General features: G+C 45.1%; 1 protein-coding gene across 2 annotated transcripts in view; it reads left to right on the top strand.

The window, feature by feature from the left end:
* The window catches only part of OXSR1 (oxidative stress responsive kinase 1), a 1,686,100-nt gene that overhangs the window by 1,478,482 nt on the left and 188,299 nt on the right, over positions 1-19,319 (top strand). For both annotated transcript variants that reach the window (XM_069647752.1, XM_069647753.1), the window contains exon 16: positions 8,040-8,108. In XM_069647752.1, the coding sequence (XP_069503853.1) occupies positions 8,040-8,108 (69 nt within the window). The remainder of the gene's footprint in view (positions 1-8,039; positions 8,109-19,319) is intronic.

Genomic DNA, 19,319 nt, shown 5'->3' with positions numbered 1-19,319 from the left:
AAATAAAGTGATCAATTCTTCCTGTGTTATAATATACTATTTTCACAACGTCTTGAATTTGGAGATGGACGTCTCTGAGGGAAGTTGAAGAAAAACCAAGTGATGCCTTTTACAGTCACAGGACCACTTTGTTTCATTAAGATTGTGCATCCACTGAGGACTCTGTTTGTAGCAATATTAACATTGTTTGAGATAATGAGAATTTAGTCTGAGAATATAGCGAATGGTGAAAGGATATCTACAATACTATCTTACTATCGAAAATAACATTTGTTGGACTCACTGGGAATTCAGCTTTTGTTGGTAAAAGACATAGGACATCAGTAAGTTAGAGTGGAAAAATAAGTAGAGGGTGGATCTTGAAGCGCTCTGGGCAATCAACTGCTACACGTTGTGAAAGTGAGGTCAGCAGAGCCTACATCACTGAATCATTTTGAGGTTGTATGTGGCCTAGACCTGAAGCATGGTAAACTACCTCTTTCACAAGAGGACACCAGAGTTCGAATCCTTAGTAATTGTTGGGTTTGATTACACCACTTAGCCCTAGTAAGATAAGCTCCTTAGTAACCTTCTCCAGCATTGGATCTTTCATGGATTCACATGCTTAGAATATTCCCCGTCTTCATATTGGGACACCTCGGTACACATATATAGCCTTTTCCAATAGGAAAACTTCTGACACTTTTGTGTCCTATCTACGTCCTTTTGGGGCCCGCCTACGCATGCTCCGTAGGACGTCGCGGTATAAGAGCCCCGCCCCGCGGCTCCCTTCAGATTTCAACCGTCTCCAAAGTAGTAGGATCTCCTCGCGTCGTCTTACTATTTTGTACAAGGTTGTGTACTTGGAGTTGAAGTTAGCTGAATTTTTCCCTTCATGTCGGGAAAGGCGCGTCAGAACCACCGGCGAAGAAATCTCGACCGGCGGAGAAAGAGTAATCTCGGAGTCACTCAGCTAGAGAATCTTCGTTGAAAAAATCGTCATCTTCGTCAAAAAAGCATGACAAGGAAAGGCCGAAATCCTCCTCGGGCGATCACCATAGATCGACCACGAGTCGAGTAAAAGCAGGCCAAGTGCAGAAAAGGCGGGACCGCCTAAACCACCTGCTAAATCACTATCATCGACGGCTGGCCAATCATTGGCCTCCTCCCTACCACATGTGGTATCTACCGTCCCACCGACAACGGCTGTGACGGTGGCCTCGTCGACGGAGGTTCTACAGGAAGCCTGGAGGCCTGAAGTTTTTGATCCGATCCCTCCGGATACTTTACTGCAGGAACAGGCAGTGTCGCTGTCCTCGGGAGAGGATGAGAGCAGAAGAATAGCTGGCCCGGTAGACCTCGGGCTACGAGTGGTTGACAAGTCGTCGACGAGGGGATCCGGAATTCCAGTGTCTGCCCCTCTTCTCAATCCTCAATCTGTTTTGTCGTTGGAGATTCTGTCCACACTTCAGTCTTTAGTACAGTCGTTGGACCAGAGACTACCTCAGGTACACCTGCCACAGTCACCCGTCGACGAGCCGGGCCCGTCCCGTCCACCGACTCACGCCAGTCTCAGCACCACAGGCACCCCAAGAGGAAGGTGAGCTGCCAGATTCGGAGTCTGACAGAGGAGCCATGTCGGATATCTCATCATCCCACTCCAGGGATCCAACCTGGGAGTCAGAGGTGGAGTTGGAAACCCCAAGGAGCCCGGCTCAACCGTCCCCTCCGTATGATATTGCATCATTCCATTCTATGATGGAGAAGGTGTGTAAAGAATTCGGTTTATCCCAGGAAGAACAGAAAAGGACTGTTTTCTGTTCGACCACATGAGTCAATGAGGTCAGTGTTCTCAATACCCATACTAGATCACGTGTGAATGGAGGGTCTGCAGACAATGCGTCACCCCTTTTCGGAACTGGAAGTAAAAGGTCGTCTTGAGAAAAAATGTCAGGCTCCAAAGTCTACCCCCAAGTGCTTATCCTCCCAACCAACGCCTGAATCGGTGGTGTCGCCGGCAGCGGCGAGGAAAGCGAAGGCCCAGCACAAGTGCACGACTCTGCCTGAAAACGAGGCAAGACGTCAGGATGCCTTCGGCAAAAAAGTGCTATCCGTGGGAGCAACTACAGTAAAGGCCGCAAACTCTCTGGCTATTGTAGTCAGATATGACAGAGAAATGTGGCACAGGCTGGCTCCGTTGCTGGATCATCTTCCGGAAGAGCATAGGAAGGCAGCGATGTTACTTGTCCAGGAGGGTGAGGAAGCCTCCAATCACGCAATAAACATTGCGTTTGACCTCGCTGAATCGGGCTTCAAGCAAATCAACAATGGGGTCGTGTTACGGCGACAGTCATGGCTTAAGTGTACCTACTTCAGGCCGGAGGTACAATACAAAGTATTGGATATGCCCTTTGAGGGAGACCTTCTATTCGGAGAAAAAGTAGATGAGGCCCTAAAGGGAATGAAAGAGGCCTCGGACACGGCACGTTCATTGGGTGCCCTCCAGAGTGGCCGAAGCTACAAGTCTTTTCGTCCCTTTAGAGGGGCTTCAGGTAATTACAGATTCTCTGCGTCAGGGGACAGATCCTTCGGTAGGTCGGCGTACCGCTCCCAGGGATACAGGCGTGCTTCCCAAACAGCAAACCGACGCCGGAACTTCAGACCTCCAGGAAGAGACCATCCTATCCGTCGTCGTCGAGAGAGAAGCAAAATAAAGATCAGCAATGACGAGCAACACACCGTTCTGGGGGGAAGAGTATCAGCCTATGTCGACGAATGGGAACGAATAACGACAGATCAATGGGTGCTGGACACAATAAGGAACGGGCATTCTCTACAATTCAAGCACAGCCCTCCGCACATTCCACCTGCGTTCGTCGCTCATTCCCATCTGAGGGTACTGCAACAAGAGGTAACACTCATGTTAGCAAAAGGTGTGATAGAATTAGTTCCAGCATCGCAGAAAGGCCAAGGGGTCTACTCAAGATACTTTGTTGTGAAAAAGCCAAACAGAAAATGGCGTCCCATTCTAGACTTACGCGATCTCAACAAATCCTTAAAGAGCCTAAAATTCAAAATGCTCATGCTCCAGGAAGTGGTCCGAGCCGTTCAAGAAGGGGATTTCTGGCGTCCCTTGATTTACAGGATGCGTACTTCCATGTTCCAATGCGTCGGAAACACAGGAAGTTCCTGAGGTTTATGATAGAGCGGACTCACTACCGGTTCACGGTTCTTCCCTTTGGGCTCAAAACCTCACCCAGAACGTTCACGAAATGCCTGGCCCCGGTAGCGGCCTGGCTAAGGAGGCAAGGCCACCATGTATATCCATATCTCGACGACTGGCTGGTAAGGGGATCCTCCCCAGCGTCGACCAACACAAGTTTGCAAGCCACCATGCAGCTTCTACAACAGCTGGCATTTGCCATAAACTTCAAAAAATCCTCGCTGATGCCATCGAGAACGTTGGTGTTCCTGGGGGCACAGTTCGAGACCCAGTCGGGGCTAGTGAAGCCTTCCCTCGACAGAATCTCAAAACTCAATCAACTGGCGAGTCGACTAGGGCGAAACACCAAGCTCTCAGTAAGAAAATACATTTCGGTCCTAGGGACCATGGGATCCTGCATCCATCTGGTGGCAAACTGTCGCCTATTCATGAGGCCAGTTCAGGAGTTCCTCGCGGACCGATGGACACAGGCCCAAGGATCGTGGTTAGACAAGATAATCATCAACGACGACAAACTGCTTCGGACTCTTCAGTGGTGGCAGAGTTTCCACAACCTAAACAACGGTGTACCTCTCCAGGAACCGGAGTTCCAGCTAACCATAGTCACGGATGCGTCTCTAACCGGTTGGGGAGCGCACATGGGCACTCTTCAAACACAAGGTCGTTGGTCTCAAACGGAGTCACTCCTACACATCAACGTGTTAGAGCTCAGAGCAGTGCGATGGGCCTTGAAGGCATTCCTACCACACATCAAGGGATCGAGAGTACGAGTGCTGACAGACAATACGACGGCCATGTTTTATTTGAGAAAACCAGGGGGGACGCGATCCAGGACCCTTTCCATGGAGGCCCAGAAAGTGTGGCATTGGGCATTAAAGCGCAAGATATCCATCGTGGCTCACCACCTCCCGGGAGTGAGGAACTCGCAAGCGGATTCCCTCAGCAGAAGGATGGCCCAGATACACGAATGGGAAATGGACACAGTTCAGCTGACGAAAGTTTTCGAGAAATTAGGTCACCCCCCACTGGACGTCTTCGCAACGAAGGAAAACAAGAAATGCGAGCAATTCGCAAGCAGATAGCCTCAGGAGGGTTCCATAGGGGAGGCGTTCTCCTTCCCATGGACGGACAAGTTCCTTTATGCTTTTCCTCCGTTCCCCCTCATACGGAGGACGGTGCAGTGGATACGCAGGTACAGTTGCCAGGTAATTCTAGTGGCACCGTACTGGCCGAGGCAACCGTGGTTTTCCGACCTGCTTCACCTGTCGCTGGAACAACCAATAGCGTTTCCGAGAGTCCCGAACCTACTATCCCGGGACAAAGGTACGGTGTGGCATCACGACCCAGACAGTCTCAACCTCACAGCCTGGCTCCTGACTTTTCGGAATTTGGTACCTTAGACGTTTCGGAGGATTGCCAGAAAATTCTGCAAGCCGTTCGGGCCCCTTCTACCAACAAATCTTACACCTATAAGTGGCGAAGGTTCTGCGAGTGGTGTCGAGGACAACAAGGTCTACACCCGTTAAAGGTCACTCCGGAGCAAGTTCTGCCTTATCTGCTTCACTTGGCAGAGGGGGGTTTATCTTTCACATCGATAAAGGTGCACCTGGCGGCCATCTCTAGGTTCACGAGGAAGAGACAGTCGTCTCCGCTATTCAGCGACAGACTAGTGAAACACTTCATGAGGGGTTTATTTCGAACTTTTCCCCCAGTAAAACGTTTTCCACCAACATGGAGTCTCAACGTCGTGTTGGCAGGCTTAATGAAACCACCCTTTGAGCCTATGGCCACGTCGGACATGAAATTCATATCGTGGAAGTTGGCATTCTTAATTGCTATCACGTCAGCTAGTAGAATCTCGGAACTGCAAGCATTGGTCGTAGACCCTCCATACCCAAGATTCTTTAAATACAAGGTGGTCCTGGCAACTAATCCTACTTTCGTTCCGAAAGTTCCTACAGTGTATCACAAACACTCATCCATTGTCCTCCCTACTTTCTTCGCGACCCCATCATCGGCAGCGGAAAAAGCTCTTCATACCTTGGACGTTAAGAGGGCCCTAAAATTTTACCTACATCGTACACAGGAACTCAGGTCTACTCGACAACTGTTCATCGCGTATGGTCCGTCGACGAGAGGAAATGCAATTTCTAAGCAAGGATTGGCTCGATGGGTCTCGTCGACGATTGCGTTTTGCCACTCCAAGGCCGGAAGGCCGCTGCAAGGGCATCCTAGAGCCCATTCTACAAGATCAACGTCCTCTTCAGCAGCATTATGGGCAGGAATTCCGCTAACGGACATATGCCAGGCTGCAGCATGGTCGGTGCCCCACACGTTTACCCGCCACTACTGCCTTGCGAGGCAGCATGCGGACGAGGTGCAGATGGGAAGAGCAGTCCTGCGCCATCTGTTTCAATAAGGTAAGCTCTACACTGTGGAGAGTTTTTCTACCTGTTGGTGACCGTATGCTTTACGGAGGTACAGATATATGGGTAACTTATTTCTTATGTACCTATGCATTGTGTATTATTGTGAATGTATATTGCATTGCATTCTCACCGCCGTCTTCAGGTTTACTGCTATACAATCTATTCTATCGCCACACAAGGGATACACACTCAAAGGCATACAGGGGACAAATGAGTGACAACATTAACACACAGAGGGGAGTCCCCCAGATGAACCATTTTGGAACAAATTTGATGACCTAGCCCCAATTTACACTAGGTCACATTCCGTGAGTTGTATGCATCACCTCACAAAATGAAAATTACACAGTGTACCAAATTTTTCATTTAATAAAAAATGTCAGTTTTATTTCGTAGGCCATAGGTCCTACGTACACCAATCATAAAAACACCACAAAAAGACATGTATCAATGTGGAAAATGTATAAAACGCATCTATTAGCAATTTCATGATATAGTCATAAAAACACAGATGACACCGCCAGGGTTATGTATACCAGAGCCAAGCGGGCACATATTCTAATTTACTGGCCCTATCTGGCTAACAAGTCACAGATATGCTCTGTATGGCAGTGTCACCCAATAACAATGCTAAAACTAATTAGACATGGCACATAAAATTGCGTCGATGTGGTCAGACGCAATTTTATGTGCCATGTCCAATTAGTTTTAGCATTGTTATTGGGTGACACTGCCATACAGAGCATATCTGTGACTTGTTAGCCAGATAGGGCCAGTAAGTTAGAATATGTGCCCGCTTGGCCCTGGTATACATAACCCTGGCGGTGTCATCTGTGTTTTTATGACTATATCATGAAATTGCTAATAGATGCATTTTATACATTTTCCACATTGATACATGTCTTTTTGTGGTGTTTTTTATGATTGGTGTACGTATGACCTACGGCCTACGAAATAAAACTGACATTTTTTATTAAATGAAAAATTTGGTACACTGTGTAATTTTCATTTTGTGAGGTGATGCATACAACTCACGGAATGTGACCTAGTGTAAATTGGGGCTAGGTCATCAAATTTGTTCCAAAATGGTTCATCTGGGGGACTCCCCTCTGTGTGTTAATACAATCTATTCTAAGCATGTGAATCCATGAAAGATCCAATGCTGAAGAAGGTAATAGTTTCTTTCCTGTAACTCCATTTCTCCAGCATTGGTATCTTTCATGGATTCACATGCGCCCGCCGGCCTCCCCGGAATGCAATATATGCTTGATAGGTTTGACCCTTCCTACTTTGGAGGGGTCGAAATCTGAAGGGAGCCGCGGCGCGGGGTTCTTATACCGCGACGTCCTACAGAGCATGCGTAGGCGGGCCCCAAAAGGACGTAGATAGGACACAAAAGTGTCAGAAGTTTTCCTATAAGCATGTGAATCCATGAAAGATACCAATGCTGGAGAAATGGAGTTACAGGTAAGAAACTATTCCCTTATAAATCACTACATACTGCAATATGTATCAATAGCTAGTTTGCTACTGTGTCGTAATAGGTATGCTGCTTGCCACATCTTGATACTCGAACTGAATCATTTCTATGGCTCTACCGGCCCTTCAGGTTTCACCAAACATTATTCCTTGTCTCTGAGTTGTGTTCTGGGTACAAGATGATCTCTGGTGATCTGTTACAAGAGTCATCTGATCGGCTGCTCTGATGGCTCTTCCTAAGGTTTCGAAAGATTGTTTTGGAGAAACATATTTACCAGGCGAGGTGCTTTAAATATGTGGTTTACATGCACTTTGATTACTAGAAACAAACTCCTGACACCAGAAGAAAGTTGCGTCAAGGATGCAGCATTTTCTCATTAATCCTGACTGCGAAATGGTGTCAAACACTACACCTGTTGGTAGAACAGCTGTGGCCTAGACACAAAATTCACTGCCTGGGGGAGTGTGTGAGGAGAGCAGGTGGAAAAAGACTACCCATACATAGTATATAACCCTGCAAAGAACCATATCTTTTAAACCTGCAGTTCAGCAGTGTGGACAATGGTAATGAGGAGGAAAGCAACACCGAGGAATGACACTACCGCTATCTCGATAAATAGCCCTGTGAACACCCTGTGAACATTTGGGAACTATCGCAAAAATATGTATTTGGAGGCCATGTGCAATAACTGATAGGTGGATGTAGTTGTGCTCTGGCTTTCCTATGACTAGCATGAACACCTCCTGTTTAGAAAGGAAGGGTAGATGAAGTTACTACAAATATATATTTATTGGGGGAATGTTTTAGCTAACATTTAAAAAGAAATGCAATGTCTGCTCTGTTTCAACTGTTCATTGGACGTTCATACTTTTTATGTAAAATGTCTAAGTGCACAGTTTAGGGATATCTCCTGTTTTTTTTTTTCTAGATACGTCTGATGGTGTATCTCAGGAACTCGTGTCAGCTGGTCTTGTTGATGGTAGAGATCTTGTAATAGGTAATGTCAAACCATTGTTAAGCATGTTTTTGATAAGTATGTGCTTTTTTTTGTTTTTTAAGAAGACATTTCTGTACTTTTTTAAAGATTCTTAAAGCCAACCTCTCGGGCACTAGGTAAACTGTATCCATAGCATCTGCTCAATGTGAAGTATATATTCGTAATATACTAAAGTTTTACTATCTCTGTACCGCTGGTTGCATGGTTTGCTTCCTTTCAACAGTATAAACCTATGATGCTTGTTTTATGTTTTTTATTGTTTTTAGCTTTGCAAATAGATCCCTTCTTCCGAGGTTTCTGACTTATTATACTTGTGTTGCACATTTCAGGCAAGGATGTTCTTGTATGAAGCAGGACTAGCAGCAGTGAATAGCCTGCCACCAATAATGGCTTCTGCAAACTTGGGTAATGGTCAGGAGAGCTGAGAAGAGATTCTAGAATTCTGGCGTGTGCCTGACTGAGCTATCGTGTGACTTGGACAATGCCCAATGTGCCATGGTTTTTTTTAATGCTAACATAAATGTGAATGGGTGCATAAGTGGAGGCAGCCAAGTCCCATCAGCATTATTAGTCTTATTACTTTAACCCTCATAATAATCCATTTTGGTATTCTACTGGAGAGCAATATCATGGGTTTGAATGCAAGCCCCTTTTAAAGCATTAACACCTTATGTGGCTTGAAAGTGGGTAATAACGCCAAATTATTTTCTATTATTAAGACTCTTCCTGGACAAGTGCCATGAGGTCGCATCCAAGAAGTTTTACTTTGAATGCACCCATCTGCATGTTCAGTTAAGGTGGCTGGCCCAATTGTGACACTGCAGATTGTGTCTTTGAGCATTTTTCCTACAGCACCAACCGTTCCCAAGTCTAGAGAAGCTGGCTCATTCACAGAAACTGTCAAATAGAGTATAGGCATGGGTTGGTTGAGAGGCCTTCCTCAGAGGTTCTGAGAGGTGGTCCCACCCTATCCTCAACCACCTTCCATTTATTTGCTCTTCTGTATGTGGTGGAACCAGGTGATGAGACTTTAGTTTGCACTACTGACTCGCAAAACAAAATTTGAATGCGGCAGACCTGTCTGTGTTAATGGTGTTTAGCCTTGGTATACTACACTACTTCCACTGTTGTTGTTTGGCAGGCTGAAGGGCCTGAATCCAAGAAGTGTTCCTTGAGATTAATCAAGGAAATCGCAGTACACTTAAGAGTAAACTCTACAGATCATTAGCAGAAATACTAACACAAAGCATTTCAGAGTAGTAATTCATGAGCAACAACTCAGCTATATTTTCACTTTTAAATAAGTTCATTCAAATAATACATAATTTGTTTAGAGAATCACCACTAGACACAACATGGTTTGTGCAACAGAATTATTTTAGTCACTCATCATTAATCTCCATTGTAATTCACTTTATGAACATTGAGCATACTGTAGTGCTCCTTTAACAAAGGGTAATTATTCCAACAAGTGATTTTTCCATACAAGGAAATATTTTAAGAGAATCAACAATACATTAGTAAATTAAGCTTCCACAGGACTAATCTCGTCTGTAAAATATGAACCTGACGTTATATGTTCAGTTTGAAATTTCTGTTCTTGCTACGCATTTCGGGATCAACTCCCTTCTTCAGGCAACGGAAACTCACTCACTTCCTGAAATAATTAAATAATGTATATTGAATTGGCGGAGTAACTCCTCACTCAGCTTGTCTATCAAGTTCATAAAGTAAAAAATCCATCACTAAGAAAATTACTAACCTGGTAAATAATCAAACATATGTGCACTGTTTTGAAATTGCCAACTGCTGGTTCACAATGGCCCAAAGTCTATTCTAAAGAAAGAAAAACAAAAGGTACACCAAATATTGATTAAAGGATCTAGCTGGAGAGACTAGATAACTTAATAGTAATCTCTCTCATAGCAAAAAAAAAAAAAAAAAAAAAAAATATATATATATATATATATATACATTCACTGAAAAAACTTTGTTAAAGAGACGTTATGGTTCCAAGTAAAACCGAAAAACCCCTGAAATTCGCCAGTTATGGTAAGCTAAGCAACCATAACTCGCGCCACCACTGTGCACTGCTAAGACTAACACCCAGGACATCAAAGATGACATCACAAATGTCATTGATGACATCACTAATGACCTTGCATATCTGGCCCACTTGTTTTTGTTCCTTGACATATATAGGCCACGTGGTTTTGTTCACTGGCAGTCAGGATAATTTAATTTAAAAAGGTGCTATATATCTAGATGTTAACATTGTCATATGATCTTTATGTACTTTCCTTAGGGTTTGGTCTCGGCTCATGGTGCACATACATGGGGAAATGAGCAGGCTTCAAACACAAAATTCATTTGTATACATGAAGATAAACTTTAATGTCATTAACATTTTCTGATGATGCAGTTTCTTTCTTCATTACTTTAGTTTCGCTGTATGTGCCTCTGATTTGTATGCATTGTGATGCTTCATATGTATTGTTTGTACCAGCACAAGTGCTGTAAGTCTTGAATTGTTAGCTAGTTATTACATGTTTAACATTACTCAAAACTCTGATAAGAGAGCATTCATTATTGTACTATCCAAAATTACAATATTATAAATAGTGTACTTCTATGGTGCATGTTGCAGTCATTGCCAATCTTTATATATGATTAGGTTTCTGTATTAACAACACTCCAATAATATATTAGAGGAGTACATTCTTTAATAGATGAAGTAGTTCATGATAGGTCTCCCGATCACTCCTGACATCTTGTTATCAACAATATAAACACAACTCCTTGTAGAGACTTCATCAAAATGTATTTCACGTCTGATGTCATCTTTGATGTCCTGGGTGTTAGTCTAGCAGTGCACGGTGGTGGCGCGAGTTATGGTTGCTTAGCTTACCATAACTGGCAAATTTCAGGGGTTTTTCGGTTTTACTTGGAACCATAACGTCAGTTTAACAAAGTTTTTTCTTTGAATTTCATAGGTTTTTATTAGTCCAACTTAACCATAATGTCCCTTTTAACAACGTTTTTTCATTGAATGTCATAGGTTTTTACCAGTGCATGCTATTTTCCTACAACTTACTAATATCATACTTAGCCAATATAGCAATATCTATGTCCAATTTCCAAATGTTCACCTTAAAACTCTGCAATTTCACACCATCTGGACTAATTTTTAACACTTCTATACACTTCTTGCAACTATTTCAACTAGTTTTGCATCCGTAGACGTCTATGAACATCTGACTTCATAGTGGACCTTCCGGACAGTGCCGCATGACCATACGCTGGCGCGCGGCATGATGACGTGTCTGACAAACCCGTCTGCACTTCACGAGAAGATCTCTGCTTGGCGGGCAGTTCGGAACTGCATTTTCTATTAATCTAGGAACTTCCAACTGCAAAATTTCCCTTGCACAGCTCCAATACCTATTCCTACTCATTATCCATTAACAATCTAGTACACGGTACATACTTTTAGCAAAACTGCTATTTATCTTAAAATGGCATCAGCTAATGCCATCCCTCCTCCTCAAGAGCCACTAACACTCCTGTAATCAAGAAGCATGAGAAACAGTGCCCCCCTAACTCAGAAATAACACACGCGCAACATTTTCCCTTGTCCACTTACCCCTCCATATTAGTGTATGGTTGCTCTTCCCTCATTTCCCTCCCCACCTTTCGTTCTCAGCTCTCCTGCCAAAGAAAATACATCCAAAAACAACAAACGACAAATTCCTTTAGGAACCACCTTTAACAGTTAAAAAATAGAAACAAAAAAAAAATGTATAGACTCCATCTACTTTATATTTCTCAGTAAAGTACATAGACTAAATAACATTTTCCAACATTTCCATTTGCATTTTGTGTTATGCTAATGGGAATATTGTGGCGTTCATCCTCCGTTCCAGGGACTGGAACAGTGAATACCGGCCCAGCAGCCCAAGTTATCAGCCCAAGTTATCAGCCCAAGCGAAGCGAGGGTGGATAACGAGGTCTCTGGACCATTATCCCCCCATTCCAGCCCCTGAAATGGGGGATGAAAGCCATTAGCACACTAGGCTCCCAAAGCGGGAACCCGGGGTGCTAAAGAATAGGATTGCGGCGTCCCGGTGTATCCTTTTCCAGAATGGCCACCATGGAAAGGGAAGGCGAGGGTCCATACAGGGCCCCTCTTCGCTTTCCACAGCAGCCTGCAGAAGGCAAAAAGAGAACCCTATGACCATATTACCACGAGCCTATTTTTCTTCCCTTTCAAATCTATCCTAATTTCGAATAACTTTACCACAAAGCCAGACCCAGGTGTACATGGCCACTTTAATCCTACGTTTTGTCCCTTGTGATCATGGCCAGTAGACAGATTGTCCGGATCATGACCTTATTCCATGACCCGGACAATCTGGCCACAGGCTACGCCTCAGTCACTAAAGGTATACCGCTATTTTTTGTAGCTACATTATGACACTTGTCAAATAATAAAATACTGGCACATTTGCAAAACCATGCTTGTAGGTCCTTGCCAATGCTCCTTACGCAAGTTTGCTGGAAATCCACCCATGTTTTATTTTTTCAAAGTGTCAAATGTATGCACATACAATCATCATATAACCTAGCCCCCACTTGACAAAATCCATTCAGAATTTACGAAAACATCTAAATCTAGATCTATAATCTTTTTGCAAACCTTTGTGTAGATTTGTCAAATGGCACCACATTTATAAGCCTTTACAATATTTTGGGACCCCCGCTCTAATTTTGCTCCCTCTCGACAGAATCCCACCAAACTTTGCTAAAACATGTATATCTTGATCTATTATCAGTTTCCCAAAATGAAGTGTAGATTCGTCAAATGGCACCTCATTTATAATCCTTTACATTATTTTGGGACCCCCCCTCTAATTTTGCCCCCTCATGACAGAATCCCACCAAACTTTTCATACCCACTAAGAATCAGCCCAGGAATATACATGCAAAATTTCATGCAGTTCTATTAAATGGCGCCAAAGTTATAAGCCATCCAAGAACTGGATTTCACCAACCCTGTAATGCTGAGGTGTTTGCGAACTTTCACAGGACTGTTCGCGAACATCCGGACTGTTCGCAGACTTTCGCGGCAAAAAACACCATTTATTTTTTTCTTCTTGCAGCCATATCCCATCCCTTCCTCATCACCCCTCACCTCCCCAGAGATTATTTGATAAGTTTGACAAGTGGAATGCTGTATTTTTTCATGTTTTTACCGCGATGTCCGCGGACATCGGCCGCTGTCTGCGAATCCAAGATGGCAGACGTTTCCAAAAATCTGACGCATTTCACGCTCCTCACCATCCAATCAGCGAACACGTAGCATGATGCAAGCCGATTAGCCAATCCGGATACTGTCCACGGACCGAATAGGGAAGTGTGTCCGCGGACCGGACATAGATATCACTAATTTTTTTGTGACCTAGTTTTTGGTCATTTTTTTAAAAAAAATACTGGACGGATTTTCACCAGATTTACAAAAGCACGCCTTCGGGACCAAGCTGCTGCTCCTGCCGCAAATTTGGTGAAAATCTGTCCAGCGGTTTGGGCTGTAGGCGTGAGCAAAGTTTTTTTCCCCTTTCAGTCTATGGGAAAAAGACATTTTGGGGCCCTCCTATAACTTTGCCCCCCCCGGACCAAACCTCACCAGAATTTGCAATAATTTTCAGAGTGGGTCATATACTTTTTTTGCAAAGTTTGGTGAGGATTCGTCCAGGGGGAGCAAAATTATAAGGCGCCCAAAAAGTTCTCTTCCTATGGGATTAGCAACTTAACCATAACTACACAGCCACTACCGTGGCTGTGTAAAATATATATATATATATATATATATATGTGAAAATGCACTCTCAGTTCTTATTGATTGATTGAAAGTAATCACAAAGTAGTAGCCATATCCGGTGATATCATAAGGGAATGTATACCCTTTACCGACCTGTGTTAATCCTCGCTCTCCTTAATGGAAAACTGAAAGTACCGTTTGTGATCATCAATAGGGATATAAACTGAAAGAACACATATAGTTTATCTGGAAAGATATTGCGCCTGAAACGCCAAAGTGACATATCTTAACTCGTCTGTCATAGAATGGCGAACGCGGGAAAGGGACGCAGCATAACAGCAGCCTGAAGGGCCTGCCCATGTCAAGGACTTCCTCACTCCTTTTCAGCCTTCAGGATGACTCCTGTCCTTGATGCCTGGAATCTAATGACGATGAAGCTGAAGGATTTAGTACTAGGCCGTCAGCCTCAGAATCATAATTGTGTCTCTGCAAGACTGCAATATAGCTACCCATAGGTGCACAATAGAACTGTGCACAGAGGGTGGGGCGAAAGTGTTGGGACAGTGGAGCTACGCAATGGGGTTATGCCACAGGGTGTACAGGGCTCATTGGAGATGTGCAGTGAAGCAGGGGAAAGGTAATTTTGACATAAGGAGTAGTGTACCTCAGGTGGATGAGCACAGTGCAGTTGTGCTACCACGGGACGGAACCTGTGAAGATGCGGCATTGAGGGCATGTTACACTGTGTCAAAAGGTAAGGACTAATAGTGCTGTAATGCATAATTAGTATTGCTGGGGTGAGGCCCCCTCCGTGTGGAGGTGTAACATGTGTCAAGTCCCTCTTTATTTTGGTAACACAAGGTTTCCATAAAAGAACACAAAATCATAACCTGTCGGACGGCATAACAATACAATTATACCATCAGTGCAATATCAAGCAGAAATAAAATTGTGTATGATATGACATTTATAACGCGCCTATGCACAAGTGTTTCAAGGCGCGACGAGGCAAGGGAGGGGAAATAGAGGTAAGACGGAGACAACGATCCTACTAGGCCAGGTGACCTTGAGATCGCGCATCTGGAGGGGAGGGGAGAGGAGGGGTGGGAAGGGGAAAAGTGTGGGAGGAACAGGGATGGGGTAGTGCGGTACATAGGGTAACAGTAAAATAAATAAGACAATAAATAAAGTGTGGCCATCTGGTGGCAAGTCCAAGGGTAAGTGCAGACATCAGGTATCAAGTGCTAGTAGGGGTTGTAGGGATGCAGAAACAGTCCCGAGTGCAAGGGTTGCCAGGGGGGCAGTGCAGGTGTGCAACTGGCAGGGGGACCTGGGCCCAAGATCAGAGGGTAGCCAGGTAACCAATGCAGTTTCAGATTCAGCCAGGAGATCAGCAGGGGAGAGGAGGAGAGAAAGCAGAAGCAGTGAAGAAGGTCTCGAGGTGCTTCCGGAACCGGAGATGATTCTCCTCAAGTTTCAGGGAGGCAGGGAGGCTGTTCCAGAGGGACGAACGAAAGATCTTTTGTAGTGGCTTGACACAAGCTACATCTGGTAGAGATACTTTGTAAAACAAAGCTGGGTGACATTCTGTGAAGCCAATGTTTCTTATGAATTTTGCCCTTCCACGGACATATATTCATATGGCAACAGATCTGAGAAATGTTTCCGAAACGGGCAGCCCCTTGCAGCATTGGTTACCGCATGGAGCCACCATGCAGTGGGGACTACATGCAGTGCTTTCCTGGAGACCAGGCTACATCTACTGATGTCAGCATCAGTAGAAATAGCCTGCTCTGTGACCCATTACCTCAGTTCCCTTTTTCTGCATGCTCAGCACGCTTCTCGGAAACTAACTGCGGCACCTCAGAAAAGATAATTTCTCAAAATGTTGACACCAAAACCATCTGAGTTTAAGAAGTGTCGGGACTGTGACACAAAGATGTAATTAACAGACCCAGACAAGGTTTGTCTTTGGGGTTTCTGTTCCGAACACTTTGTACCCGATTGCAGTTCTGGTCAAACAATGACACCAAAGGCATTGAAAGAGAAGGCATCAAAATTAGCTCTTGAGAACTTTGTTGGGATCCGTGGGTTCTCCAAAATGGGTAACTTGCCCGACAGCGACTTTGACATCTGTGTAGTGGTAAAAGTTTAGAAGTTTAGACAATAAATGCTCAATTTTATCAAAAGCTTTGACGGCCCAGTCCTCGACCCCGACAGTGACAGTAGGTCCCACCGCGCATAGTCAAGTAGGCAGGGCTCCTAAAAAGAGCAGTGTCTGTTTGGCTCAGGGCCCACGCTCCATCCTGAAGAAAAAGATGGAGTTTGAGCGATCATAGCCAAAACCAGTGGAAGAACCCTTGGGGCTTGCCGCACATACAAGAGGCATTACCATTGATGTTGGACTTGAGCCAATGCGTGCTGATCCCGAGCGTGTAATGCAAACAATATATGATGACTACTACCCTTTGGTCTCAAACTATATTGGAAAGTAATGGATCAGAGACCCAACCCCCACGATTCGAACAATCCCATTCCTGGGTAACTGGACTGATTGACTTGGCTTCAGATCTGAGTCGCGAGCTGCCTCAACATGAAGCCTGACCTGGATCGCATAAGCATCCCTTTACGACCAGCCTAATGTTGCATTTCGGGTCATGATTCAGAAAACCGTAGGCATCCAAAGGATCAGTTTTCCCTTCCTCCGGATATGGAATGTGAAAAACAGGACCCTTTTTGAGCTGGCAAAGTGGCTCTTGAGGCAGGTAACATCTCTTGTTTGTTAGCCAAATATGCATATTGGGGGTCATTCTGAGTTTGGAGGCAGCCATGGTGCTATCAGCACCATGGCTGCCTCCAAACCCGGGTCCGGGTTCTCAGAATGCGGACTTACCAGATCATTCCAACCTTGGAGGACCATGTCCCCATTCAGAAAACCATTCCCCATTCCCATTCGAGCCCCCATAGGGCTCAATGGGAATGGGGAAGGAGCAAATAACGGGGCCGCTAATAGCGAGCCCGTTATTTGCTCCCTGGTCCCTTAACGGGTCCCGCTAAGAACGGCTGGTTAGACCAGCTGTTCCCGGTGGGACCTGCTAAGGGACCTCGGAATGTGGCGGTAGGGGGTTAACGGTACCGGCATCCTTACCGGTGCCGTTAACCCCCTACCATTATACTCAAAATGAGGCCCATTGTCTCTGGAAGGTGATGGAGGCAACAGTAAATATCCCAGAAGGTTAGACGAGTGAGGGATTCAAAGAAATGGTAGAGGACGGCAAAGAAACATGTCATGCCTGCAGACTGGCTGGAACATGGCTGACTGGACTGTGCAGCCAGAGCCATGGGTCGGCCATGGTTATCAGGAGACATACATGGATGCAAACATTGGACTTTGCAGTGGACATACAGACCAAAGCTTCTAGATATGATGTTTGCTTTGTACTCAAACAAATAGGTTCTGTCAGAGGAATCTTTGGAGATATTCAAAGAATCCAAGTCCGATGCTAAGTTTGTAGGCTTAGCAGTGCAACAAAATATCCTTTGCATTCTCAACATCGATCTTATCTAGAGGTAGCCTATATAGGCCCTTACAACAATTTGAACAAAGGGGTAGAGCCCATTTGTCAGCAGCTAGAGGTGTGCAAAGACGATTCACGGGCTGGGAAGAGGAGAGAATATGCAGAAGGCTCTACCTCCGAGTGCTTCAGGATTGGCACTTGCAGTCTCTCAAAGCCTTTTTGACATGACACTGAAGCACGTTCAGCCGGCGGAAGATAGAATCTCTGCATACTTGGACGTCTAGCAAGGCATTACTTCAGAACCCTGTGAGCTGCATGTGGCGGTGCCAGGGTATTGCTTACCCTTTGTCTTAAAGCTTTCAGACCACCCACACAAGGGAAGGGTGCAGTCTCCAGACCTGGTCCTCTTGGACAAGATTCGGACCCTGCTACAAAAGGCAGCGATAGAAGTTGTTGTGAGGCAATGGGTGCTAGAGACCCGGTCCCTTGCCGCACGGATGTTCTGGATGGCCGTGAATGACCCAAATACAGGATTGGGGGACCAAGCCCAGGAATAATGGATCAGCGCTCGGGACCAATGTTGCAGACAGATGTGGTGAGAGTGTGGAGCCCCTCTGACTGGTCGTTTGACATCAAGGACAGCTGGGTCATCACCCGACCCCATCAGCGAGACACAAAAACTCACCAAAGATGGTTTATCCCTCTGCCCAAGAGTTCCGGACACTACACCTCGAGACATCAGGACGGCTGTGGAAAATTGGAGGCTCAATGGGCAAGGAGCCATCATGGCGGCCGATAGAGGAGAGAATGTACAAGGGGGGCGGACTTAATTTTTCAATCCTAGTGAACCACGGGGCAACATGGACGGTGATTGACTGTTACCCGAGGCAGAAGGGATAAAGCGGAAACAAACTGATGCAATGTGTCTTTTCGATTCTCTCCTTTCTTGGACGAAGTCACTGAACTGAGGACTAGATTAACAAAAAGGCTGGGAAGAATACAGAGGTATCCAAATCTTACTGACTTTTCATAGTTTACTTTGCAACACAGTGTTTAAATTTCAATTACAGATAAATCCTCTGGTTAATTTGACACCACAATGCTGTGTCTGCCTTTCTATCACCTAGACCTCTGTACTATTTGGTACCAAAGAAAGACAACAGGGTCACGTACAATCTTGGACTTGGGACACCAAAACGTTTTTGAGGAAGGACAGATTCAAGATGGTAACGCTATTCCAGGTTCTGCAAGCCCTAGAGATCCAGGACTGGCTGGTGTCCCCATCTTCCAGGACGCCTACTTCCATTTGCCTGTCCATCAAAACCACAGGATGCTCTTGAGATTCTGATCAGAGAGCCACTTTACCAGTTTCACATTCTCCCGTTCGGGCTCACCTCTGCCCTGAGGGTTTTCACCTAGCATATGGCAGTGGTAAAAGACCAGCTCTGACTGGAAAAGATTCACGTCTTTCCTTGCCTTGATGATAGCCTGTCCCAAGGTCCTGTCTTTGATCAGCCAATCATCCATCTACAGAGAACATGCCACCTCTTACACAGCTTGGGTTTCTAATGGAGTGTGTCCTCCAACGGATTCATCATCTTGGATATATTCCTGTGGTAGCAGCAAACTTTGGATATTTTTGCCACAAGGGGCGCTGTGTGACGTTAGCATCAAGGTTCCTTGACACTCCTCGGCATCGGAACAGGACATGACCTTGGCATCAATATAAGTAGCTGGCACTGCACCCCATGACGTCAATTTGTTTTTTCCACATGCTCAGCACGAACATTTCATACCTCCAAGAATATGGTCTGGCATACCCAAAACTGACTTTTTCTTGTCAAATGTCTGACTGCAATGCAAAAATGTCACTAA

The sequence above is a fragment of the Ambystoma mexicanum genome, chromosome 2q (assembly GCF_040938575.1).
Source record: "Ambystoma mexicanum isolate Mex_15411 chromosome 2q, UKY_AmexF1_1, whole genome shotgun sequence".
Lineage (NCBI taxonomy): Eukaryota > Metazoa > Chordata > Amphibia > Caudata > Ambystomatidae > Ambystoma > Ambystoma mexicanum.
Note: the sequence above shows the minus strand (reverse complement) of the source record. Positions and strands in the feature narration are given on the sequence as shown.